The sequence below is a fragment of the Podarcis filfolensis genome, assembly GCF_964270895.1.
Source record: "Podarcis filfolensis genome assembly, chromosome: 17".
In the NCBI taxonomy this organism is placed as follows: Eukaryota; Metazoa; Chordata; class Lepidosauria; order Squamata; family Lacertidae; genus Podarcis; species Podarcis filfolensis.
Genome location: NC_139621.1, coordinates 18,762,838 through 18,789,643, shown reverse-complemented (window position 1 = coordinate 18,789,643; position 26,806 = coordinate 18,762,838). Strand labels below are relative to the sequence as shown.

General features: G+C 45.7%; 1 protein-coding gene across 2 annotated transcripts in view; it reads left to right on the top strand.

Annotated features, from left to right (window-relative positions):
* Window positions 1-1,843: 1,843 nt before the first annotated feature.
* The window catches only part of SVEP1 (sushi, von Willebrand factor type A, EGF and pentraxin domain containing 1), a 135,649-nt gene continuing 110,686 nt past the window's right edge, over window positions 1,844-26,806 (top strand). For both annotated transcript variants that reach the window (XR_014542952.1, XM_083592578.1), the window contains exons 1-3: window positions 1,844-2,882; window positions 17,565-17,820; window positions 21,719-21,895. Coding sequence is in view for 1 of the 2 variants with exons in the window: in XM_083592578.1 (XP_083448704.1) it covers window positions 2,370-2,882; window positions 17,565-17,820; window positions 21,719-21,895 (946 nt within the window). In the remaining variant the exon portion in view is untranslated. The remainder of the gene's footprint in view (window positions 2,883-17,564; window positions 17,821-21,718; window positions 21,896-26,806) is intronic.

Here is a 26,806-nt window from a genome sequence, read left to right as displayed (position 1 = left end):
AACCACTGAGCCTCTTGGACTTGCTGATCAGAAGGTCAGTGGTTCGAATCCCTACGACGGGGTGAGCTACCATTGCTCTGTCCAAGCTCCTGCCAACCTTCTCAGTAGTGGCACCCACCCTGTGGAACACCCTCCCATCAGATGTCAAGGAAATAAACAACTACAGTCAAACCTTGGTTTCCAAATGCTTCCTTTTTGGAACATTTCATCTCCCAAACGCCGCAAACCTGGAAGTAAGTGTTCCAGTTTTTGAAAGTTTTTCAGAAGCTGAGCGTCCGACGCGGCTTCCGCTTGAATGCAGGAAGCTCCTGCAGCCAATCAGAAGCCATGCCTCAGTTGTTGAACATTTCGGAAGCCGAACGGGCTTCCAGAAGGGAGTACGTTCGACAACCAAGGTTTGACTGTATCTGCCTTTTAGAAAACAGCTGAAGGCTGTCCTGTACAGTGGTACCTCGGGTTAAGAACTTAATTCGTTCCAGAGGTCCGTTCTTAACCTGAAACTGCTCTTAACCTGAGGTACCACTTTAGCTAATGGGGCCTCCCACTGCTGCCGCCGCACAATTTCTGTTCTCTCCTGAAGCAAAGTTCTTAACCTGAGGTACTATTTCTGGGTTAGCGGAGTCTGTAACCTGAAGCATCTGTAACCCGAGGTACCACTGTATAGGGATTTTTTATGTTTGATTTGTTTATAATTTTAATATTCTGTTGTAAGCCAGCCAGAGTGGCTGGCGCAATCCAGTCAGATAGGTGGCATATAAATAATAAAATTATTATGATTATTATTATTACTTGAAAGGAAAGAAAGGGAAGGGACTTCAGTGGCACAATGAGTCAGTGTGTTTGGCTGTTAAACCAGGAAGTTGGTGGTTTGAGCCCACCCAGGCTGGATTTCTGCACTGCGGGGGGTTGGACTAGATAACCCTTGGGCTCCTTTCCAACTATACAATTCTATGACTCTGACTCAAATGCAACTTTTTTGAAGTTTGAGAAACCCTTATAGGAGCAGTTCAAGTTGTGCTGGGGTTTATTTCTTTTTAGCTGGTCACTGAACTGATCTAGTGCCCAGATCAAGGGAAGTAATAGTCCCACTCTATTCTGCCTTGGTCAGACCGCACCTGGAATACTGTATCCATTTATATGGGCACCACAATTGAAGAAGGATGTTGACAAGCTGGAAAGTGTGCAGATGAGGGCAACCAAGATGATCGAGGGCCTTATGAGGAATGGTCGAAGGAGCTGGGTATGTTTAGCCTGGAAAACAGGAGGCTCAGAGGAGATAGGAGACCAGCTCTGGAGGGTAGGACTCGAACCCATGGCTTCAAGTTAACAAGAGAGAAGATTCTGACTAAACAGCAGGAAGGATTTTCTGACAGTAAGAGCTGTTTGACAGTAGAACGGGCTCCCTCGGGAAGTTGTGGACTCTCCTTCCTTGGAGGGTTTTAAGCAGAGATTGGATGGCCATCTGACCTGGATGCTGTAGCTGAGATTCCTGCCTTGTTTGGGGTTGGACTAAATGAGCATCAGGGGTCCCTTCCAACTCTATGATTTGACGATTCCTTGGAGGTTTTCGAGGAGATGTTGGCTGGCCATCTGTCCTGGATGCTTCAGCCGAGATTCCTGCCTTGCAGGGGGGAATTGGACTAGACCGTTCCAACTCTACAATCCAATGTTCTGGGACTTGCCTTCCTTTGAAATAAGGGACCTGGGAAAACACTGGGTGAGATAGCAGGCTTCCTGGAAGCGGGAGGTGGCGTCCCCCGCTCCAGCCAAGCACACACTCCCCCCCCCCAACCGGCCACCCCCCCTCCCGGGTCTCCCGCTGCGCCTGCTGCTACAAAGTGTTTCCAATTACCGTGGCACTCGTGGTATCTGGATGCATCCCTCGAGCCCGCCATCCTCTCGCCGCCCCTCTCTCTCTCCCTCCCTCCCTCCCCTCCGTCCGGCGCTGCCTGCCAGACATATGGGATCAATCAGAGCTTAAGCCTCGGTGCCGATGTGTTTGCGCCGCCGGGAATGTTGACAGCCTGGCAGACACCGACGGCGCTCGGGTGACAAGGAATCCGGAGTCAGCCGCGACTTGAGCGAAGGGGAGGAGCAGGAGGAGGACCGAGTTTCCTCTCTCTTTCTCGCCGGTGCCCCCTTCTTCCTCCTTTTCAGAAACACGTCGGGGAAGGGCTTGAGGGACGGCAGCGCTTTCCTTCTTCCTCGCAGTCAGAGGCTAGACGCCGCTGCCGAGCGCGCCCAGGGCTCTCTATCTCTCCACGTGCGCTCTCAAAAAAGAAAGGGCTTCGCGCGCGAGAAGGGAGAAGCTCGAGGGGGCGTCCGGCGTGCGCAGCTGGGGGGAGGCGATCCGAGTTGGACCCGGGGGGATGTGGCCCCTGCTGGCGGTATACCTGTGGGGCTGCGCGTCGCTGGTGTGGGGCTGGGCGCCGCCGCAGCCGCTCAGCCTCTCCCGCCCCGTCGACTTGAGCTCCCTGGCTGCGCGCTCTGCGTCGCCCTCGCCGGCGACGACGGAGGGCAAAGTGGAGAAGCTGGGCCGGGCTTTCAAGAGACAAGTGCGGCGCCTGAGGGAGCGGAGCGGGAGCCTGGAGCTGGTCTTCCTCGTGGACGAGTCGTCGAGCGTGGGCCAGGCCAACTTCCGCAGCGAGCTGCGCTTCGTCAAGAAGCTGCTGTCCGACTTCCCCGTGGTGCCCACGGCCACGCGCGTCGCCCTCGTCACCTTCTCGTCCAAGAACAACGTGGTGCCGAGAGTCGACTACATCTCGCCCGCGACGGCGCGGGCTCGGCAGCAGCACAAGTGCGCCTTGCTCGGCAGGGAGATCCCGGCCATCGGCTACCGAGGGGGCGGCACCTACACCAAGGGCGCCTTCCAGCAAGCGGCGGTGAGTGGCGGGCGTAACGTCGGAACGCGCAGGGTGGGTGCCAACGTGGTGCCCTCCAGCAGGGAGGGTGACTTGAATGTAATGTTAGGGGGCAGGTAAGCCCCGTCCTTTGGGAAAGATTGAGGGCACAAGGAGAAGGGATCGACAGAGGGCGAGTTGGTTGGACAGTGTTCTGGAAGCTACCAGCATGAGTTTGACCAAACTGCGGGAGGCAGTGGAAGACAGGAGTGCCTGGCGTGCTCTGGTCCATGGGGTCACGAAGAGTCGGAACTAAATGACTAAACAACAACAAGCCCCCTTCCTGCGTAATCAATCACATGTCCGGCACACCACACCATTTGAATGGCAATGCCCATAATTGATTTAATATACATTTTCTGGCCCCATCAAAGATTTCATTGGGGGCCCCAGAGGTGCCAACTTGAGTAAAATATTGGGAGGCCCAAGTAAGCCCCGCCAGCATTCTTGACCACTCTTTGAATGGCGATACCTGGTGCTTTTTGCCCCAGGGGGTACTCAATGGTACCCGAGACTGGAACCTCCTTTTTTGTTGTTAGAAGAAGTGTGGCACCTATTTTTCTAGAAAAATAGCACTGTCGACGCCCATTAACTTGAGGGAAGGAGGGAGCCCTCAAATATTTTAGATGCAGCGAAGAGACCTTGGCTCCTTGGAGTTAGATGTTCTGCTCAAAGACAAAGCATTGCAGGCAGAAGAGTCCAGGGTCAGTCCCTGGCATCTCCAGTGCAGATAGCTCAGCTGGTGGAGCATGAGATTCTTCATCTCAGGGTCATCGAATCAGAGAACTGTAGAGTTGGAAGGGACCACAAGGATCATCTAGCCCCAAACCCTGCAATGCAGGAAACTTTTGCTCAGTGTGGGGCTCAGGGCCGGATTTCGGTTTGATGAGGCCCTAAGCTACTGAAGGTAATGGGGCCCTTTATATGTCCAGCTGTCCTTTGTCAACAACAAATTGTCGCTGTTTTTTGTGTTGAATATATGCTATATGGTGATTTATGAACCTAATAGGTATCTCAAGCCATTTGCACATGTTGCCATGCAACCAGAATGTAGGCACCCTATATATAAAAGGTAAAGGGACCCCTGACCATTAGGTCCAGTCGCAGACGACTCTGGGGTTGCAGCGCTCATCTCACTTTATTGCCCAAGGGAGCCAGCGTACAGCTTCCGGGTCATGTGGCCAGCATGACTAAGCCACTTCTGGCAAAACCAGAGCAGCGCACGGAAACGCTATTTACCTTCCCACCAGAGCGGTACCTATTTATCTACTTGCACTTTGATGTGCTTTTGAACTGCTAGGTTGGCAGGAGCCAGGGACCCAGCAACGGGAGCTCACCCCGTCGCGGGGATTCAAACCACCGACCTTTTGATCGGCAAGCCCTAGGCTCTGTGGTTTAACCCACAGCGCCACCCACGTCCACCCAATGAAATGAGCAAACCTGAGATATTTTAGGGAGCAGGCTAGCAGACGGGGCCCATGACTTACATCATAGGAGCCTACACAACACAAAACACTCTTGTTGTATGCAGGCTTTATTTTATTTGTTTTTTATCTTCTATTTTGGAAATGTACATCCAGGTGTTTTTTTCCCTTTAATTTTTTTTGGGGCCCCCAAGAGAGTGGGGCCCTAAAGCTATGGCTTGCTTAGCTTATACATAAATCCGGCACTGGTGGGGCTCAAACCCACGCCCCTGAGATTAAGAGTCTCAGACTCTACCGACTGAGCTACGGTCAAGGGTAGAATAGGCCAATGAGATTGGGTAGGCCAATGGTCTTATTCGGTACAAGGCAGCTCCCCATATTTCTAAAGGGGTTAGAGCGCGAGACTCTTAAGCTCAGAGTTGTGTGTTGGAGCCGCACATTGGACAAAAGATTCCTGCATTGCAGGAGGGGTTGGAATACATGACCCTCGTGCATAGGAGACAGCCCTTAGGGACTGAGGTCCCTTTGCCCCCCTCCCCATAAAATATTTGAGGGAGGGGGGGCCAAAGTTGATGGACATTTAAATGGTGTGCATGTGCTACATCATATGACTGATTTTATGGGGTGGGCCTTACCTTTATGTTCCCTCCACGTAAACATTTTTATAGGGATACATTAAATTTGACAAAAGTACCGTAAGTGTTTAGTTCTCTGATGCTTGCATTATGGGCCCCCCAAGACCTTCAAAAATCTTGAATTTCGAATTTTTTTGAAGTTGAGTCCTAACGATTTCCAAATTTGGGACACGTATCTTCAGAACGCACACGCCACAAAATCTGAGCAACATGCACACCAGGAATTGCGTATATTACCTTCATTCTATATTTGTGGTGGCGACTGGTACTGAACATACAGCTCACTCTGGCACCAATTCAGTTGCAGAAGCCTTTTAGCAGGCAAAGCCAAGTTGCTTACAGAAGGTACTCAAGTAACAGCAATAAGTTTTGAACAAAACTTGTGTCAGTGAAATTTGCTGACTTCCAACGGGAAACATTGTTACCTCCAAAATGAATACTTTCAGCACACATAGGCAAATAAACACATCTACACTACCAAACACCTATGTAGCTTTGATATGTACATAGAGATGTAGTGTCACATGCAATTTCAGGGTGAAACTAGGCTTCATTTCACCCAGGTCAAAGACCCAGTGTGGCACCCGCCTTGCGCATTTGCATACATACGAATACAGGATGGGGGCCTCAATGGCGCCCCTCTGGAGGCTTCACCTGGGCAAAAACCTACTAGCTCTCTTCCCGCCTCCCCACCCCCGGTAGCTGGGGCACTGATGTGGGGCTGGGTGATACCAGCTTTTCAACACCACAATGTATTGCCACCCAAACATTGTGATATAGTGGTAAAGGTAAAGGGACCCCTGACTGTTAGGTCCAGTCGTGGCCGACTCAGGGGTTGCAGCGCTCATCTCGCTTTATTGGCCGACGGAGCCGGCGTACAGCTTCCAGGTCATGTGGGCAGCATGACTAAGCTGCTTCTGGCGAACCAGAGCAGCGCATGGAAATGCCGTTTACCTTCCCGCCGGAGCAGTACCTATTTATCTACTTGCACTTTGATGTGCTTTCAAACTGCTAGGTTGGCAGGAGCAGGGACCGAGCAACAGGAGCTAACCCTGTTGCGGGGATTCGAACCGCCAACCTTCTGATCGGCAAGTCCTAGGCTTTGTGGTTTGACCCACAGTGCCACCCGCGTCCCTTGGTTCAAATGCCAATTCACCCTCTTGATATACAGTGGTACCTTGGTTCTCGAACATAATCTGTTCTGGAAGTCCACTCAACTTCTGAAACATTTGAAAACCAAGGCGCAGCTTCCTATTGGCTGCAGGAGCTTCCTGCATGCAAGTGGAAGCCGCATCGGATGTTCAGCTTCCGAAAAGCGTTCGAAAACCGGAACGCCTACTTCCGGGTTTTCAGCATCCGGGAGCCGATTTGTTCGTCAACTAAGCCATTTGAGAACCAAGGTTCCACTGTATAGTGTTACATTGTGATATTGAAAAGTGGCCCCTGTGGCAGTTTATTTCCTAAGAAAAGGTCAACAACCGTGCTTGGCCCTTTGGTCGGCCCTCACGGCCCTTCACTTCATCAAATCTGGCCCTTTTTGTAAAAAGTTTGGACACCACTGTAACTCTTTACTTTGTCATCGCAGTTGTGTTTCTTCCTGTTTAGAATGCACCATTTCATATTTTTAAAAGAATATGTAAAGAGGTAGAGCCATCATCACTGCAAGTATTCTTAAGCCAATCCTGCTAGTGTTTTTCATTGTTTGCAATTGTCTTTCAAATATTGTATAAATTTACCCCAGTCTTTTTGGAAAGCTTGATCGCACTGGTTTCAGATTTTCCCGGTCAGCTTCGCCAGCTCTGCATATTCCATCCTCTTCGTCTGCCGCTCTTCAGTTGTTGGTAGTCACTGTTGCTTCCACTTCTGGGCTAATGAAGTCCTTGCTGCATCAAGGTTTTTTGGGGGGAGGGGGGTTAAGAAAATGATTCCCAGGATTCTCAACACTGAATGAATAGGAATCGGTTAAAACACTCAGATCATGAAATTACATCGATACATATTTAGGACAGCATCTAACCCGTTTTTTGAGCCTCAAAGTTGTCAAATTGTCATTTTCACCATAGTAATGAGAGTTACCTGTTTTAGCATGTAATATTATTTCTATGTTTAGATGCATTTCTCTTGCCTAACGCGTTAACAGCTGTAATAATTCAACACACGTTAACCACTTGGTAAGAGCCTTTATTTATTGAGGAAAGCTATGATCACATGTACTATAGTCAAACCTCGGTTGTCAAACGTAATCCATTCCGGAAGACCATTCGACTTCCGAAACGTTCGTCAACCGAAAACTGAAAGTGGAAGCCTCAATACAATAGAGAAATTCAAAATGGAAGCCGCGTAGCATGTTCGGCTTCTGAAAACCGTTCAAAAACCACAGGAGTTACTTCCGGGTTTTCAGCGTTCGGGAACGGAAACGTTCCAAAATGGAGGCATTCGGGAACCAAGGTTTGACTGTAACCATTTTCCTGACAGCTTGTGGTACTATAAAGAATAACAAATTCATTATGGTGTATGCTGGAGCCTACTTCATCACATATATAATATACACAGTGTATATCATAGAAGATCTCTGGAAATCTGCATGGCATTTGTCATGTGGTAAAGTGGAATGTGGCAGCTTTTATTTAAGAAATGACTCTTTAGGTATTTGTATAACGCCTTTCATGTAACATCCCAAGGTGGCTCACAACATAAAAAATACAACAATCCACTAAGAAGGTGAAGAAATTGAATCAGCGTTCAGTAGCAATCTTGATACTGTTCTGTCATCTCAAAAGTGTAAGGTAAAGCTAAGGCTTTTATTTGCTCTGTGAGACAGAAATTATTCACAGTCTCTTGCTTGGGGGCATTAAAATTATCTTATTTTTATGCGGCAACTTAATCATGTTCCTTTAAAAAAAATATCCTCTGTAACATGTCCTACACAAATACATTTATTATTAAAGATGTGCATAAAATATAGGGCAAAGTTAAATGCTTTCATGTCTCACTCAAATCAGTGGAGCTTAACCTAGCTGCATATCCCACATACTTAACTGGGAGCAAGTCCCATTGAACTCAGTGGGGCATACTTCTGAGTAAACATGGATTGCGCTGTTGCTTAATGTTGCCTGGATCAGGTCCAGGGAGTTTTGTATGAAAAAGGTAAAAAAATAATTGTTTATGTTAACGTAGGAACTTTTTTTTATTTAAGCAGGAATAAGTAAGAGGTAATGAATTTTTTTATATAATTTATGTTTGAATGATGCATTTCCCAATTCAAATATATATATATTATTATTATTGTTATTATTTATTAAATTTGCATACCGTCCTGTACCCGCAGGTCTCAGGGTGGCTCAAATATAAAAATCATCACTTACTTGAATATAGATCTACTTGTAAAATGTCTTTCTTGCTTTCTACCTTAACACTAACAAAATTTGCAAGTAAATCCACAAATTTCAGGTGGGTATGGCTGCCACTGAATGCGAGCTTAGTAGGGAGTCAGTCCTGTTGAGGTCTGTGGGGTCTAATTCTACGTGAATATGCTCAGTAGTGCTGCACAAGAGCATTTATGACACCACTATCTTGTCTGCTTATTTCTCTTATGCTGTAATTCTGTGCACACTTTCCTGGGAGTAAGCCACATGCTTGAACACTGTGCTCCTTACTTCTGAGTGAACGTGCATAGGATTCTGCTGCTTGTATTCACACACAGTTCAAAATGGTCCAATTCCACCCATACAGCTCTGCAGTTCTTGATGCAAAGGAGTGCATGCAATTCACGAAGTGGCTAAGTGGCTAATTTTTAAAATAAAAACACACACACCCCAAAACAGTTTTTTTTTTGAAGACTGACAAATTTATTATGACATAAGGCTATATGGACGCGGGTGGCGCTGTGGGTTAAACCACTGAGCCTAGGACTTGCCGATCAGAAACTCAGCGGTTCGAATCCCCATGACGGGGTGAGCTCCCATTGCTCGGTCCCTGCTCCTGCCAAACTAGCAGTTTGAAAACACGTCAAAGTGCAAGTAGATAAATAAGTACCGCTCTGGCGGGAAGGTAAACGGCGTTTCCGTGCACTGCTCTGGTTCGCCAGAAGCGGCTTAGTCCTGCTGGCCACATGACCCGGAAGCTGTATGCCGGCTCCCTCGGCTAATAAAGCGAGATGAGTGCCGCAACCCCAGAGTCGGCCACGACTGGACCTAATGGTCAGGGGTTCCTTTATCTCTTTAATCCTGATTACGCGGGTGGTGCTGTGGGTTAAACCACAGAGTCTAGGACTTGCCGATCAGAAGGTCAGCGGTTCGAATCCCCGTGATGGGGTGAGCTCCCGTTGCTCAGTTCCTGCTCCTGCCAACCTAGCAGTTCAAAAGCACATCAAAGTGCAAGTAGATAAATAGATACCACTCCGGCGGGAAGGTAAACAGCGTTTCCGTGCGCTGCTCTGGTTCGCCAGAAGCGGCTTAGTCATGCTGGCCACATGACCTGGAAGCTGTACGCCGGTTCCCTCGGCCAATAAAGCGAGATGAGCGCTGCAACCCCAGAGTCGGCCATGACTGGACCTAATGGTCAGGGGTCCCTTTACCTTTAAGGCTATATCACAATAAATTTGTTAGTTTCCGTTGCTTTAACATTCCGTAGTTATAACTGCAGCAGACTTAACCCAACTATTCCTCTGGAATTATTATTCAGTAACCTTTGTTTCTTCGGGAATTTCTGTTGGTTTTTAGGAGCAAAGGGTAATTCATTCTTCATAGAACTACATTGACTTATCAGCATATCAGAAAGCATCTTCCAGGGTACCAGAGACAGCAACCCCACTGTATATCATTGATCTTGTTCAATGCTCGGTATATCTAAATAGGTTTCAAATCCAGTTAGGAATATCCCAAGTGTTCTTTGCCCAGTGTGGTTAGGAGCAAGGAATTGGTTTGAATCCGTTTGGTATATTATCATAAGGTATAGCATTATCTCTAGGATATTTTGCCACTGATTCTTTTTAAATTCATTTTAGTTACTGTTTCACAAATTCCATTTCAATAATCACACAGAACATCGGTATAAACATCAGCAATTGGAGTACAACATCTTTAGAGCTAGATAGAGCCTTAGCAGTCTAGAACAGTATCTCCAGAGGTATATAATCTACTCATTTCATACTGACACCCATGGTCATAGATCTCTAAAAAAGAGAACTTGGAGGAATTGCCACTGATTTCAGTGTCACAAAGTTCAACACACTGGCCCAAATCCAAGACAGATTAGTCTCACTAAAGCCCCATTGAAATTAATGGGGCAGAAACTACCGTATTTTTCGCTCTATAAGACACACCAGACCATAAGACACACCTAGTTTTTGGAGGAGGAAAACAAGAAAAAATATATTCTGAAACTCAGAAGCCAAAACAGCAAGAGGGATCGCTGCGCAGTGAAAGCAGCAATCCCTCTTGCTGTTCTGGCTTCTGGGATAGCTGCGCAGCCTGCATTCGCTCCATAAGATGCACACACATTTCCCGTTACTTTTTAGGAGGGAAAAAGTGAGTCTTATAGAGCAAAAAATACGGTAGCTGCAACTAAGCTGGCCTGTTGAATTCAGTGGACCATAAGCACAAATAATTTTGTCCTGATTTGGACCACTACTTATTTTAAATGTGATTTGTTAGCATGATACAATTCCTCCCAACATAATCCATTGATCCGCTAAAATGAGGGTGCTAGAATCACCATCTTCTCGTAATGAAGTATTGTGTGCTGTAGATTGACTCAGCCAGATGTAATTGATTCTCTCTTGATATTTAATCTATCTCGTCCATTTTCTAAGGGGCTCTTACCTTGTGAATCTTCTTGCCAGACAATTGCAACTTGGAGATACAAACAGTACTATCCTGTCCTGGTAGGGATTATAGAAGACTTCTATTATGTTGAAATGCCATTACTGGAATGAATAGAGGAACTTGCACTTCAATGTAACAACCACCTTTTTTCTCTTCTTGTGAGCTATTATGCCACTGTCCTCTATTTTTAAACACTATTGTATTACACCTATGCTCCTTGTGGTTCCTTTGTGATATTTCTCCTTTACTAACTTTAATTATTCACCCATGTTCACTTGCTTCCCAAAATTTAAAAATAATTATTTCATTACATTTACACAAAAAGACTCAAATCCTTTTTTTCAAGAGGCTCTCTGAAACATACCCGAAATCTTTATGGAAGTGCAGTGGCGTAGCGTGGGGGGTGCAGGGGGGGCCGGCCGCACCGGGCGCAACATCTGGGGTTAGGGCAAATCCACGGGTTAGGGGGCGCAAATTACTTGCCTTGCCACGGGTGCTGACAACCCACGCTACGCCACTGTGGAAGTGCCTTATAGACTATTGATATGTAAACTGTTGTTCCTCTGGAACAAAAGGACAACTGGTGTGGTAGGAGCTCTGGAGTATTGTAGCCGTAACCCATTGACTTATGGTCCAAAGGCCACAAATCAATCCAAGCCCCATTGAATGTAAAGGAGCTTCCTCTCAGAAGAGTGGGCATAGGAGATCCACCAGTCTTCTGACTTGAAATGAATAGAATTCTGCTGCAGAAGGTCTTATTCCTGGCCCGCAAAGTTTAGAACGCATATTCTACGTTTTATGGATGTCTTGCATTTTATAAAGCTGAGTCAGCCAGTTTGAATAGCCCCTGATAGTCACTCACCCAAGATTGAGCAGTAGCTTTGTGGCTGAATGGAGCTTTCAACCCAGACTTCCTGGGCCAAGTCCAATATTTCGTCCACTATATTGCATGTCCGCCTGGGGTAATGCCAATACAGTAGTGCTATGTTTAAGGTGATAATACATTAGGGCTGGTCAATACTTGGTTTTTAGCATTCATGATATATCACCAGCTGAACTGAAATAAGGATGGAGCTATGGAGAGCCATTGGCTGGCTGTATGGTTTTTCCTGCATTGTGATTTTTGCTGGCACCTGCTCTTTGATCTTAGCTGAAATCAACAATGCAAAGTTATTCCATCCAGAAGTTAGAAGGAAGGACAAGCTTTTCGCTGTCTTGACTACCCAGGTTCAATACAGTGGTACCTTGGTTCTCAAACTTAATCTGTTCGGGAAGTCCGTTCCAAAACCAAAGCATTCCAAAACCAAGGCATGCTTTCCCATAGAAAGTAATGCAAAATGGATCAATCCATTCCAGACTTTTAAAAACAAGCCCTCAAACAGCAATTTAACATGAATTTTACTATCTAACAAGACCATTGTTCCATAAAATGAAAGCGATAAACAAGGTACTGCAGTCACAGAGTCAATCAATCAGTAGCTGAACTGGGTTCCACACAGTCACAAAAACAAAACAAAAAAGCCGCAAAAACAAAAACAAAAACACAAAATAAATAGCAAAAACAGACTGACCTCAGCGGAACTCTCAAAATGGAAGTGTGGCACTCAAATCAGAAGCGTAACACTCAAACTGTAGCACGTTCAGCTTCCGAAAATAGTTCGCAAACTGGAACGCTTACCTCCAGGTTTGCAGTGTTTGGGTTCCAAGTTGTTTGAGTACCAAGGCGTTTGAGAACCAGGGTAGCACTGTATTTGTAAGGTAGAACAAAGGAGATGAAAATTAATTAAATGCAAATGAGTATTCAGGTTAGTCACTGCTCTGTGATTTATGATACAGTTACAGCCTAGTTTTCTGTGCTTAGTTATCCACCTTTGCTTTAAAATACAATTTTAATTTAAAGACTCCTTGGTGTTGCTCTTTCAAGAGATCTCTTGCTAGAGATCAAGAATAGCCACTGAGTTGTTTTATCTCCTGCTCTCTGGGACGTGCAATTACTCCCTGTGATAGAAGAAACAAAGGCAGTCATATTACTGTTGCTGGCTGTGCTGAAGGAAGGAATGCAATTAGTTATCTTTACTTAGCGGTGCGAGAAAGAAAAATAGCTGAGTTTTTCCTAGTGGAGTGAAGAAAAACATTTACTGAAAAAGCAGACTTTGAACTGACAGGTTAATCAATTACAAAGTGTTAAGGGACCTAATTGCACGGTTAATTCTAAGAGACTTTAAGGAATTTTTTTACAATCACTTTGGACCAGATTTCAAACTTTGCTTCAGCATTTTACTATTTAAGATTTATGGGGCACATTCACCCTAAATTCTTCTACCGTGGAGTGTGTTTTCTTCCAGTTGTAAGAGATCGAATACTTAGCCAGATAAACTCAAAATTATGTTAGTAATTGTATTATCTTGCATATCCTTGTTATCTCACTGGATTCAGGTAGAAAAATACTTTGTCCCACATTCCCACAATGTAAATATATTCATTGTGCTAACCAAAATCACTCTAATGTGGGTCTTTAGTTACTGTGGACATGTAAATAAACATTTCTTCCCCTTGGAACATTCCTTCACACCAAACACATTTCAGGTTGCTGACATGTCCTTGGAAAAAATGACATGAAATTTAAGGAAAGGGGTGTATGAAATGATGGTTGATCTTCTCAACAGGAAAAAAAACCAAGGTTGGCAAACCTGTGGCCTTCTAGATGTTGTTTTAAAAAAATGCATTGTTTTAATTTAAAAAAGGAAGAAAGAAACACCATATAAAGTATAGGCGCCGTTCAGGTTTATAGGCAAAGGTAGGACTTTCTGGTATATGAAAAAGGAGTAATTAATGTTGTAAACAAAAATTTGCCCTTTTCCCTTTTGGGGTATTCAAGAGCCCATATAGAGTCCTTACATAGGTTCCCTATTGGTAGGAGAAAATAACAGAGGCCAACCAGAGAATGTTGTTGTTGTTGTTGTTTAGTCGTTTAGTCGTGTCCGACTCTTCGTGACCCCATGGACCAGAGCACGCCAGGCACTTCTGTCTTCCACTGCCTCCCGCAGTTTGTTCAGACTCATGTTTGTAGCTTCGAAGACACTATCCAACCATCTCGTCCTCTGTCGTCCCCTTCTCCTTGTGCCCTCCATCTTTCCCAACATCAGGGTCTTTTCCAGGGAGTCTTCTCTTCTCATGAGGTGGCCAAAGTATTGGAGCCTCAGCTTCACGATCTGTCCTTCCAGTGAGCACTCAGGGCTGATTTCCTTCAGAATGGAGAGGTTTGATCTTCTTGCAGTCCATGGGACTCTCAAGAGTCTCCTCCAGCACCATAATTCAAAAGCATCAATTCTTCGGCAATCAGCCTTCTTTATGGTCCAGCTCTCACTTCCATAAATCACTACTGGATTCACAACCAGAGAATACTGAGAAGCAAAGCAGCTAGTAAGCTTGATCTTTATTGATCTGTTGCATCAGGGTGCTCCCGTCACCCGCAGGAGAGAGGAGGGACCCAGAAAAATGGCATGCAAGGCCTTATAAAGACTTTTGAAATTGCCACCCTGTAGATCAAGACCACCCCCAGAAACATCATACATCACAGAAGGGGTGTAACCTAAGACCACCCCTCAGATACATCATACCTACATCACAAAAAAGGCGGTCTTAAAACAGAAATTTGAATGTTGTTTTTCTCCTGTCATTGTTTATCTCCTGTCTGGCAGGTTACTTGATTGGATTGCCTGGGTAGCCTGGCCAGTCTTTTGTAATGATAAATACTTAGTTCCTGGGCCATGTCACAGGCTCACACCCTATTCAAACACAGACATACCCTTAAGACAGAATTTGTGAAGGAAAAGACAATGGGGAAGCTTTTCCACTTTGACCTTGCAGAGAAAACATTTGCTCAGTTTAGGAATCAAAATGGCTTCAGGTTGGTCTTCCTGTGCTGATCTATGTACGTGTGGTTATGAACATTACCATATATCTAAGACCTTAAAATTCCTATCACAATAAGAACGTATTCTAATTTTCTGTACTTCTAGTACAATATGAAGATTAGCAGAGGTTCGTCACACCCTAAGGTCTTGCTTGTGTTTTATGTGTTTTGGACATAGTAGTTTCAGCTGCGATATTGCAATCCTTGGAATGAAACCACAGTCTCTTGTTTTCCTTCGACACCCCCACCCCACCCCCACCCACCTTGTGGGTCCATTGTTTGGAGCCAATGGAGGACGGCCAGGACTGTCTGACTCTGAGGCAGCTGGGGTTATATTGGAATCTTCAGCTGAGGAAGTAACAAAACATGTGAACATGACCCGAAAGTTTAAAAATGCAGTGCATATATGTAATCTCTGTTGTTTACGAGAGGCATAATTAGGCCCCACAACGAGGTTGCCCACAGGTGACTCCTAAATGAACTTCTGGGCAAAACTTAGGATAAAGAGAAATTTTGTGTATCAGAATTTCAGGAGGCATAAACTATGTGGGGCCAAAACAGAGAAGGAGAACTTATGTTTTAACCTGGTTCTGTCCTCCCAAAGCAAAGGTGGCCTGTTTCTTAGAGCAGAAGGTGATAAATTATTCTGTTTCCTATCGAATTGTCTCCCCACATTCCAACTTGCTATTTCCTTTCTCCACAGCTGAGCAACATCACTGAAAATGACCTCCAGTGGGGGGGGGAGCATTTGTGTGTGTGGCCCTCCTTAGGTTCTCCTTCTGTAGGAAGGACGCGGGTGACGCTGTGGTCTAAACCACTGAGCCTCTTGGACTTGCCGATCGGAAGTTTGGCAGTTCGAATCCTGGTGACATGGTGAGCTCCTGTTGCTCTGTCCCAGCTCCTGCCAACCTAGCAGATCGAAAGCACGCCAGTACAAGTAGATAAATAGGTACCACTGTGATGGGAAGGTAAACAGCGTTTCCGGGCGCTCTGGTTTCCGTTACGGTGTCTCGTTGCGCCAGAAGCAGTTTAGTCCTGCTGGCCACATTACCCGGAAAGCTGTCTGTGGACAAACGTCGGCTCCCTTGGCCTGAAAAGCGAGATGAGCGCCGCAACCCCATAGTTGCCTTTGACTGGACCTTTACCTTTTTTACCTCTCCTTCTGTGTAAAACCATTACACAAGGGGAGAGAGTGGGAATGAGCAACTTAGCTCAGTCACCCTCAACGAGTTGGAGAGCAAACTTCTGAAGTGGGAGGGAACTCATGAAAGCTCTGTGCACAGTTATGATATGGGTTCTGTTGTAAATAAAAAATATGCCCTTTTCCCTTATGGGGTATCCAAGAGCCCATATAGAGTCCTTACATAGGTTCCCTATTTGTAGGAGAAAATAACAGAGGCCAACCAGAGAATATTGAGAAGCAAAGCAGCTAGTAAACTTGATCTTTATTAATCTGTTGCAACAGGGTGCTCCCCTCACATGCAGGAAAGGAGGAGGACCCACAAAAATGCTGTGCAAGGGCTTATAAAGACTTTTGAAATTCCCATCCTGTAGATCAAGACCACCCCCAGAAACATTATGCATACATCACAGAAGGGGTGTAACCTAAGACCACCCCTCAGATACATCACAGAAAAGGTGGTCTTAAAACAGAAATTTCAATATTGTTTTTCTCTTATCCTTGTTTATTTCCTGTCTGGCAGGTTACTTGATTGGATTGCCTGAGGAGCCTGGCCATTCTTTTGTAGTGATAAATATTTATTCAAACACCCTTAAGACAGGATTTGTGAAGGAAAAGACAATGGGGAGGCTTTTCCACTTTGACCATGCAGAGAAACATTTGCTCAGTTTAGGAATCAAAATGGTTCCAGGTTGGCCTTCCTGTGGTGATCTATGTATGTGCAGTTATGAACATTGCCATATATCTAAGACCATAAAATTCCTATTACAGTTCTGAATACTATAGGAATCTCCACAACCACAGGAGCGCTGCCGCCCCTTCAGAGGTTTCCACTGCAATTCTGTATGCTCCTGTTTTGGCTTTACACATAAGTAGACCTCCTGAAGAGGGCTTGTATGGTCCCCAAATGTTTTCCTACATATATACACAAATCACAGTTATATTGCATCAAGTTGTCCTTTTTCTGGATAGCTCAGTTGGCTAGAGCATGGTGCTGATAATGCCTAAGGTTGCAAGTTTGATCCCCGTAACGGACAGCTGCATCTTCCTGCATTGCAGGGGGCTGGACTAGATGATCCTCAGGGGTCCCTTCCAACCCTACAGTTCTATGATTCTACCCCATAATGCAGTGCATTTGTTCAGAGAACAGATCTAACTCAGCTGGCATCAGCAACAGTCATGCAACTTCACTTGATACTTCACCAAGCTAATCTAGTGTGATGCTCTTATGCCATCTACGGTAATCTAATATTTCAAGTCAGAGTTTTTTAAGGACTGATAAAAAATATTTGCAATTTCAGCTAGTGGTGAATGTCAGATCATTGTGTCTAGGTTTGCTTTTTTACAAAAGTGGGTGACTTCTCATTATAAGAAACTGCCTGTAAGACCTGTTGATAGCATCTGTATTATGCTATAATTGCATCTGTATTAAGCTATAATAGCATCTGTATTAAGGCTGAGTATAAGTGTGTGAACTGTGAGTCAGTAGTACTTGGCTTTTTAACCACGCTGGCTGCTGAAAGCTTGTTGATCTTACGGTCTTACTGCTGGGTGGTCCTGCAAAAGCTGCAGTTAAACAGTGTAACTAAAGGGAGTGCCCCCCTGGCTGAAAAGACCATGAGTAGGTCACCAGTTTGCTTGCACTTGGCCTTGAGATGCTATTCCCCTCCCCCCTTTCTTCCAGCAAATACTGCTTCACTCCCGTGCGAATGCTTCCAAGGTGATATTACTTATTACCGACGGCTATTCCAATGGAGGAGACCCCAGGCCCATTGCAGCGTCCTTGCGTGAATTTGGAGTCGAGATCTTCACGTTTGGGATATGGCAAGGCAACATTCGGGAGCTGAACGACATGGCGTCTCACCCGAAGGAGGAACATTGCTACTTGCTTCATAGTTTCGCAGAGTTTGAAGCTTTGGCTCGCAGAGCCCTCCACGAAGGTACTTGCCTTCCAGTCGAATTTTGATAAAATGGAACACATTCCACTCCATGTAGAATACTTTCATGGCATTCAGAAATATTGTCACCGCACTGAACTTCTGTTATTTATTTGAATTCTACATTAATCAGGAAATCCTGATCAAATCGTTGATCAACTAAAAATTCAGGCGCTGAAGGAAACCATCATTTTAGATACACAAATGCAGTAATGCTAAACCCAATCATACAGAAAACAAGCGTGAGGCCTGTGAATGCTATGACACGCATTCTGAGCATAAGATTCACCTTAACTATGGGGTGGCTAGCTCTTTTTTTGGGTCAGACAATTAAGCATCCCTCTGAAGACCACATGCCAGCAACGGGTGTGGCCAGTTCACATTTATGCACATGTAGAAGCCACTTGCCAGATAAAGTGAAGCTGCTATGATACCTCCCAGGCAGGTGGGTCGCTGTTGCTTACTGGGAGGGGGAAGGAGTGGGGCGCGAGGGGCTGGGGAGGTCAATGTAGTGCAAAGATGCTGGCAGGGACACCAATTGTCTCTGCTAGTGCATTTATATGCCACCCGCACTCTTTCCGAGCACAATTCCAAGTGTTGGTGCTGACCTTTAAAGCCCTAAACGGCTTCGGCCCAGTATACCTGAAGGAGCGTCTCCACCCCCATCGTTCAGCCCGGACACTGAGGTCCAGCTCTAAGGGTCTTCTAGCAGTTCCTTCACTGTAAGAAGTGAGGTTGCAGGGAACCAGGCAGAGGGCCTTCTCGGTGGTGGTGCCCGCCCTGTGGAACGCCCTCACATCAGATGGCAAGGAAATAAACAACTATCTGACTTTTAGAAGACATCTGAAGGCAGCCCTGTTTAGGGAAGCTTTTAATGTTTGATGTTTTATCACATTATTATTATTATTATTATTATTATTATTACTACTACTACTGCTACTACTACTACTATTATTCTGTTGGGATTATTCTGTCCAGAGTGGCTGGCAAAACCCAGCCAGATGGGTGGGGTATAAATAATACAATTAATATATTATTCTTATTCTTATTCTTATTCTTATTCTTATTCTTATTATTGCTTCCACCTGTGGAGAAATTAGCGTTGCAGCTTCTCCCTGTCTAGTGAGCCACTTCTGTGCACATCACACATTTAGATTCCACTTGCTTTAGCATTCAGGTCTATGTGTGCTCTTGTGTAATCAGCACCTTGAATAATAATTATAATTCAAAACAACAACAACATCTGTACAGTGCTCACAAAACCAAATACTCTGGGTGGTATACTAATGTCCATAGGTCAGGAGCTGGGGACAGCCGATGCAATCCTTGTTGCATGTCAAGGTCCCCAAGCCACCCCACAAATAACACACAATTGACACATAATTTTTGTTTGAGGTTTTTGGCATAATTTTGGCCACAACTTTATTAAAATACATGAAATGTGAGTGGTTGCTTAGGCATTGGTTGCGCCTATCTGACCCCACACGGGGTCAGATTGACATTCGTAGGCCTGTGAAGTCAGAAAGGGAAAACATTTTGGGGAGAGAGACAGAGCTGGGTACCATGCCCTCACCTCTCCCCAAATGCTCCCAGGGGCTCTAGCCCCTTGACAGGGGTTCGGACAAGAGCGTGGTGAGCACCTGGATTCCTTTAATGGAATACCATTGCAGCAGCAGCATTGGAGGGGCAGGCACAGCCAATCCATGCCCCTCCACCAACCAATTCATAATAAAACCAATGCCTAACCGCATCCTTACAAGTTGTGACGATTTGCTACGCAGTAGGCAAAAACCAAATGGCTCCAGCCAATCAGCCAAATGGACAAAATTCCTACCGGGCCCCTGCCCCAAGAGCAGACGACCCCATGACAGGCATAGCAAGGTGAAACGCAAAAAAACGCCCTAAAATTAGGGAGGGTGGGCGGGTGATCCAATGCGCGCAGCGAAAAGAGGAAGCTCAACGCTGCGCACAGGGCATATAAAGACTATGGCTGTCAATCACAAAATGGCAACATATAAATCTCTCCAGCAACAAGAAGGACTCGATTAAAATGGTGGCCAACCCTTTTCCTGCCCAGCAACAGTGGGTGTCTTGTTAGCCCCCACCGCAACACGTGCTCTCCATGAAGGAGAACATGCTTTGCTCCTCCTCCTCCACACGTTTCTTTCTATATATAGAATCATAGAATTGTAGAGTTGGGACGGCCATCTAGCCCAACCCCTGCAGTCTATGAAATGAGCATCTGCACAAGGCTCAAATTCAAGCCTTTGGGTGCTTTTGGAATTGCGCAGTCTTGAAATATATTTTATAAAAACAAACACCGAGGCTCTTGGGATTTCCTCTCCCACCACCGAAATCATTATTAAGTCACAACAAACGTTTAGAGCACTGCCTATGACGTTCCTGTTGGGCCACTTGACTAGAAAGGGCTTTATCTGATTAACTTGGTAAGATATTCAGAGGGGTGACTCTTTGACTTCCTGTGCAAATTCAAACACTTCATGAATAGTCTATGGACTACTTCAACCTGCAAATGTTATTAAGTACTTTACAGTGTACTGTCTGCCAGGAAAATAATTGCCCTTTGATAAGCTGATATCAAAGTTGATCACACCTTCTAAGAATCAGGCAGTGCTTTCTAAATAATGCTTTGAAGCATCTTAAATTGAATCAGTTTTGCAAATTGTCAAACCAGACACCCCTAAGAGCCTCAAAATAAGTTTGTGAGTCGAGGACTGGCCACCCGCTTAAGGATAAGAAAGACACAAGGACACCGTATATTAGGTTAATGGGCTAAAAAAAGGCCACAACTTTATTGATTACAGCATGTGAGTGGTATTGGCTTAGGCACTGGATAAAACAACAGAGCGTGACTCCACCCCCTCAGGAAGGGGGAAGTCTATCAGGGGTTAACCACCAGTAGGAGGAGCTTGTTGATGCAAATACAACTGAAAGCCCCCCCTGATGTCACCGGGGGTCGTGCCATGGCCTCAGCCACCAGCAAGGGTGTTGGACAGGATCCACAACTGCCAGATTCCTTTAACGGAATACCCATAAAGTGGAGGGGTAGGCGATGGCCACACCCTGCCCTCCAATGCACAAACATATTCCAATGCCTAACCACCAATATCTGAAAAGTTGTGACGATTTGCTGTGAGGTAGGCAAAAAACCAAGTGGCTGGTGTCAATTTGCCAACTGGATAAAAATTCCTACCAGTCCCCTTGGACAACCAAGGCAGCCAACCACAAGTGCAACCACATATGAGCGGCTAAACCCCACCCCCTCAGCTTCCACCTGATTGGTTGACTGCCAGGGGGCGTGGTGCGGCAGCTGGGACAGCTGACGCAGGGGGCCGGGACACCCCCTGCCAACGCGGGAAACAGCTCCCGCTTACAACCCCTCCTCTCTGGAAGGAGGAGAGGCTATCTAGAATGGAGATGTCATAATTTTATACACCAGCATATGGTGCAACCAAGAACAAGTTATATTTCTGCTCTGATTTTCTGCAGCTTACATTTATTTAATTGAGTCTCATGTAGAAGAATTATCCAGTGAGTCAGGTCCTTATAAATTAACATACAGTTGTAGGTGCTTAAGGGCAGAGGAGGGAATGTATGAATGGATTGTTGCATCACTGGGGAACCAATGAGCTCTTCTCCCCAACCTGCCGCCAAATTTCTCCTTTGTAGCCAATGAAATATTTGCCTCAATAAGGGTTGAGCAAAGAATGTGGATTAAATTCAAAGCAAATCCTTACGGTTCGTTTCAGGTTTTGCACCCCAAGTTAAAATGTTCCTGATTAAAAAACTATTTTCACCATAGTTACGAGTATTACCTCTTAACTCACTTGTTTGTTTGGAACCCTCTTTCCTTCCCAACCCACCCTCTGTGCGGTTCTAGATTTGCCTTCTGGTAGCTACATCCAAGAAGACATATCTTACTGTTCCTACCTTTGCGAAGGGAGCGAAAGCTGCTGCGATATCATGGCAAGCTGCAAATGTGGGACCCACACGGGCCAGTTTGAGTGCATCTGTGAAAAAGGATACTATGGCAAAGGGCTGCAACATGAATGTACAGGTCAGTCAGTCTCTGTTATCTTCTTCTTGGGTGTGAATATGACTACGGATCTAAGCATGGATTGAGGTGGCCTCTTCTGTTTTGCCGAACCCTTTTGAACAGGCACCCGCAAACTCGGCCCTCCAGCTGTTTTGGGACTACAACTCCCATCATCCCTAGGTAGCGGGACCAGTGGTCAGGGATGATGGGAATTGTAGTCCCAAAACAGCTGGAGGGCCAAGTTTGGGGATGCCTGCTTTTGAAGTTTCAGTGGGGTCTTCTTCACCCAATAGTATGGGCAGCCCCCCGTTTATGCAGCGGTTACGTTCCAAGGGCACCGCACACATCATTGAAATCATGTATAATTGAAACCCATTGAAGAAGCCTGCAAACACCCTGTTCCACCCCACCCTGCCCCCCTTTCGCCCTCTTAGTGACCTTTCAGTGACGTCTTTATGACATTTCCAGGTCACTTCCGACTTCAGTGCGATGTAGCACCAATATCGAACCCGTGTAAACGGGGGAGGGTGCTGCCCATATAACAAACAGAATGAATGGCCTTATCAGCTGTTCATGTCCAAGGGGTGACATAAAAGGACTGAGCTTAAAGGGGCTGTTTTAATAAATTCCCCACCTTCTCAGTGCAAAATTCACTAGTTAACTGGCTGTTTGACTGACTGACTGGCTCCAGCTACAGAAGCGAAGGCTGCTTAAGAGACCAGAGACCATCTTGGCTGTGAGTCCTGGGAAACCCAGCCAGATGGGAGGGAAATAAATGAATGAATGAATTATTATTATTATTATTATTATTATTATTATTATTATTATTATTATCTCTGCCTTGCAGGCCTTTTTCCGCCTGGCCTAGGAGGACAGGTGGATGGCTGAACAGATTCATGGGCTGTGGCATTATTTAGGGTGTTTTGTTGTTGTTATTGATATTCATTCATTATTTTTAGATCTTACTATAATTTATGTGGAAATTGTTCCATTGGGTTGCGTACTTTCCGATGCGTTTTATTTACTGTTTGCACATTTTGTGTTTGTTGATTATGTAAATCTTTTCATGCTGTAATCCACCTCGAGCATGGATTTAACTATGGAAAGGTAGTATACAACTAAACGATGGTGATGATGTGTTGGACTCAGCCCTGCACCTGTTGCTGAACTGCAACCTCCATCATCCCAGGACATTGCTAGGTCTGGTGCTCTAGTTATCTCTTGCTTGGACTACTGCAATGCGCTATATGTGGGGCTACCTTTGAAGGTGACCCGGAAACTACAACTAATCCAGAATGCGGCATCTAGACTGGTGACTGGGAGCAGCCGACAAGACCACATAACACCGGTCTTGAAAGACCTACATTGGCTCCCAGTATGTTTCTGAGCACAATTCACAGTGCTGGTGCTGACCTTTAAAGCCCTAAATGGCCTCGGCCCACTATACCTTAAGGAGTGTCTCCACCCCCATCTTTCAACCCACACACTGAGGTCCAGCGCCGAGGGCCTTCTGGTGGTTCCCTCGCTGCGAGAAGCCAAGTTACAGGGAACCAGGCAGAGGGCCTTCTCGGTGGTGGCACCCGCCCTGTGGAACGCCCTCCCACCAGCTGTCAAAGAGAACAACAACTACCAGACTTTTACAAGACATCTGAAGGCAGCCCTGTTTAGGGAAGCTTTTAATGTCTAATAAACTATTGTATTTTAATATTCTGTTTGAAGCTTCCCAGAGTGGCTGGGGAAACCCAGCCAGATGGGTGGGGTATAAATAATAAATTATTATTATTATTATTATTATTATTATTATTATTATTATTAGGGTTGCAGTTCATCAACATCAACAGCCAAAGGTCCCCCGCACCTGAGTCAAAAGGTTTAGGTTGCTGCAGATATGACTGCAATCATTCAGAACCATTGTGGGTCAAACTAGACAACACCAGGTCAGAAGGGCAATCCCACCTGCACAACAACCTTCTCCTTGCACAAACTATTTTTACTTCAGCCCCTTGCATGTACCAAAATCTGTTCTGGAAGGTTGGAAGTCCTGTTGTATCTACTGGTGTGATGTTGGATCTTGCCCAGCATTCACTGGGGTATAAGACTCACTATGATCCAAAGTCAAAAGCCTGGAGGAAAGCCAGATTCAGTTAAGGAGATAACGAGGCAGGTTGGTGGTGGAACTAACTGGAAGAAGACCAGGGATGGATATGAACAATTTGGAGTTCATATTGTGCTACAATCCAACGTTCTTGACAGATGTATGACAGAAGAGCTTCCTGAAAAGCTTCCATTTTTGTCCATTTATAGGCATTAGAACTATCAGTCTATTTGAATGCATTCTGAAGACTCTTCTTAGCCAAATGAGATTGCTACGCATATCTTTTTGAACAGTTTTGTCAGTTGATTGTTTTCGCTCATTGTAAAAAGACCTAAAAGCACATCTGTTTCACCATAGGCTGTAGAGTGAAGATGGTTGATTAATGCAAATTGAATTTACTAATGTGAAATTTGTGCCTTTATCTGACTTCACAAGCTAAATGAAAATTTTACTTGTGGCCACTCTGGAGCTTATAATAGTCAAAACACATTCATCCTTATATTCAGCACAGTCTGTATATGTGAATATCATCTGGTTTTGGACTTGCAAGATCCAGAACCATAAGGTTTTTAAGAGTGCGTTTGGCAGATGTTGTTGCTTTTTGTAAGAACATCAGCAATGCATCAGCAAGTAGACATTTTTAAAAGGTAGCATATATTATACGAAGCACGTGATGGTTTGCCATCTGCTTTGCATGTGCCTATTGGAGAGAACTCAGCTGAAACTCTGCACACACATCATAACATTTAGCCGGGGGGATTTCATTTTTCCTTGTAAACATGACTTAATCTTTCTGAAGTCTTGCTGCGTTTCCTTAAAAAAAAAAGACAAAAGACAACACGTTTGCCCCTTGTAAGTGAAGAAAATAGAAAACTATTTTGAAACCTTTTTTATTTTGAAAGAGTTTGGCTCTCTTTTTGGAACATTTCCCAGCTGAACTTATCTGCAGTTTTGCAAAGCATGAAGAATTCGTCAAATACACACGGACTGCTTTCCTTCCCCAGTGCAGTGGTACCTCGGGTTAAGAACTTAATTCGTTCCGGAGGTCCATTCTTAACCTGAAACTGTTCTTAACCTGAAGCACCACTTTAGCTAATGGGGCCTCCCGCTGCTGCCACCGCGCCGCTGCTGCGCGATTTCTATTCTCATCCTGAAGCAAAGTTCTTAACCCGAGGTAATATTTCTGGGTTAGCGGAGTCTGCAACCTGGTAACCCGAGGTACCACTGTATAATGAAATGGGCAGAGTGTAAGCAAGTAAGTTTAGGGTGGGTTTTTTATGGTTGGTGGCATATTAACAATGCTATGTTTAGTTTTCCAGTTATTAACACTTATTATCATTGCATCATAGACTAATAGACTGTGGTTGAGACCCAAGAACCTGTATGGCATGAGACTGGTGCAGAGGCGTATCATGGGGTTTGGGGAGGGCAATCGCCCCATGCACACATTTCTGAGGGGGGGGCGCAACCAGACGCGCCCCTCTCCCAGCAGGCTTCCTGGAACCCCGGCGAGGCAAGCCAGGCTGTGCCTGGGCCAAGCCTTCAGGGCTGGGGCGGCATTGTGCCTGTTGGCATGCAACCAGGGAAACAGGGGCAATTGGCAGGCCCCCAGCTGCCTCTAGCCCACCAGCCAGTGTGCCAGGCGAACTCCCTTCCTTGGTGCGGCATAAATCTGTGACTCAGACTTTAGAAGACTGAGCACACCATTCAGCAGAGAACACGCTACGCAAACAGAAGTGGCACAAGAGGCTGTGTGGGCATACCGTATTTTTTGCTCTATAAGACGCACCCGACCATAAGACGCACCTAGTTTTTAGAGGAGGAAAACAAGAAACATGAAAGCAATGCAAAGCCTCTTGAGCGAAGAGACAGGAGTGCTCTGGCTGCACTCAAGAGGCTTTGCGTGGCTATCACTGAAGCCAGGACAGCAGCGGTAGCTGCGCAGCCTGCATTCGCTCCATAAGACACACACACATTTCCCCTTACTTTTTAGGATGGGAAAAGTGCATCTTATAGAGCGAAAAATACGGCATTTACAAGTGGGTTTTATTCAGCATAGATCAGGACAAAAAGGAAACATGTCTGATCTCCTTTGTCTCCAAAGCAAGCTGTGCTGGAATGTAAACAGACATTGGACATGCAACAATTCCACATGCCTGTTCCTTAAGGTGGAACGGAATTCTCAACAGCACCTCCATCACCTTGTGGCCGGCGATGAGGTCCTTGTGTGCCCCTCCTCTGCCCCTTGGGCCAGCCAAGAGGGAGGGAGCTGCCACCGCCACCATCCACCAAGGAGAGGCAAGAGGCTCCACCTGGATGGGAAGGGGAAAGGGGGCAGGTGGAAGAAGGGCAGCCGTGTTCTCTGGGGCTGTGCTCCAGCACAGAGCCCTAGCAGCTCAGTTGTGGCAGGTGGGTTAAGTCTAGTGGGCAGGTAGACAGAGACAGAGTGCATTTAAACAAACCTGCCCTACCCCTAGCCCGACCCAGCATCGCCCAAGTGAGCTGTGACAACACTCATCTCACAAAGGCAGCTCTGCGGCCATACCAGCAGTTCCGGATTTACGTACAGTGGTACCTCGGGTTAAGAACTTAATTTGTTCTGGAGGCCTGTTCTTAACCTGAAACTGTACTTAACCTGAAGCACCAGTTTAGCTAATGGGGCCTCCCGCTGCCGCCACGCCGCCGGAGCACGATTTCTGTTCTTATCCTGAAGCAAAGTTCTTAACCCGAGGTACTATTTTTGGGTTAGTGGAGTCTGTAACCTGAAGCATCTGTAACCTGAAGCATCTGTAACCCGAGGTACCACTGCTATAGCTTAGGGCCCCACTCTCTTGGGG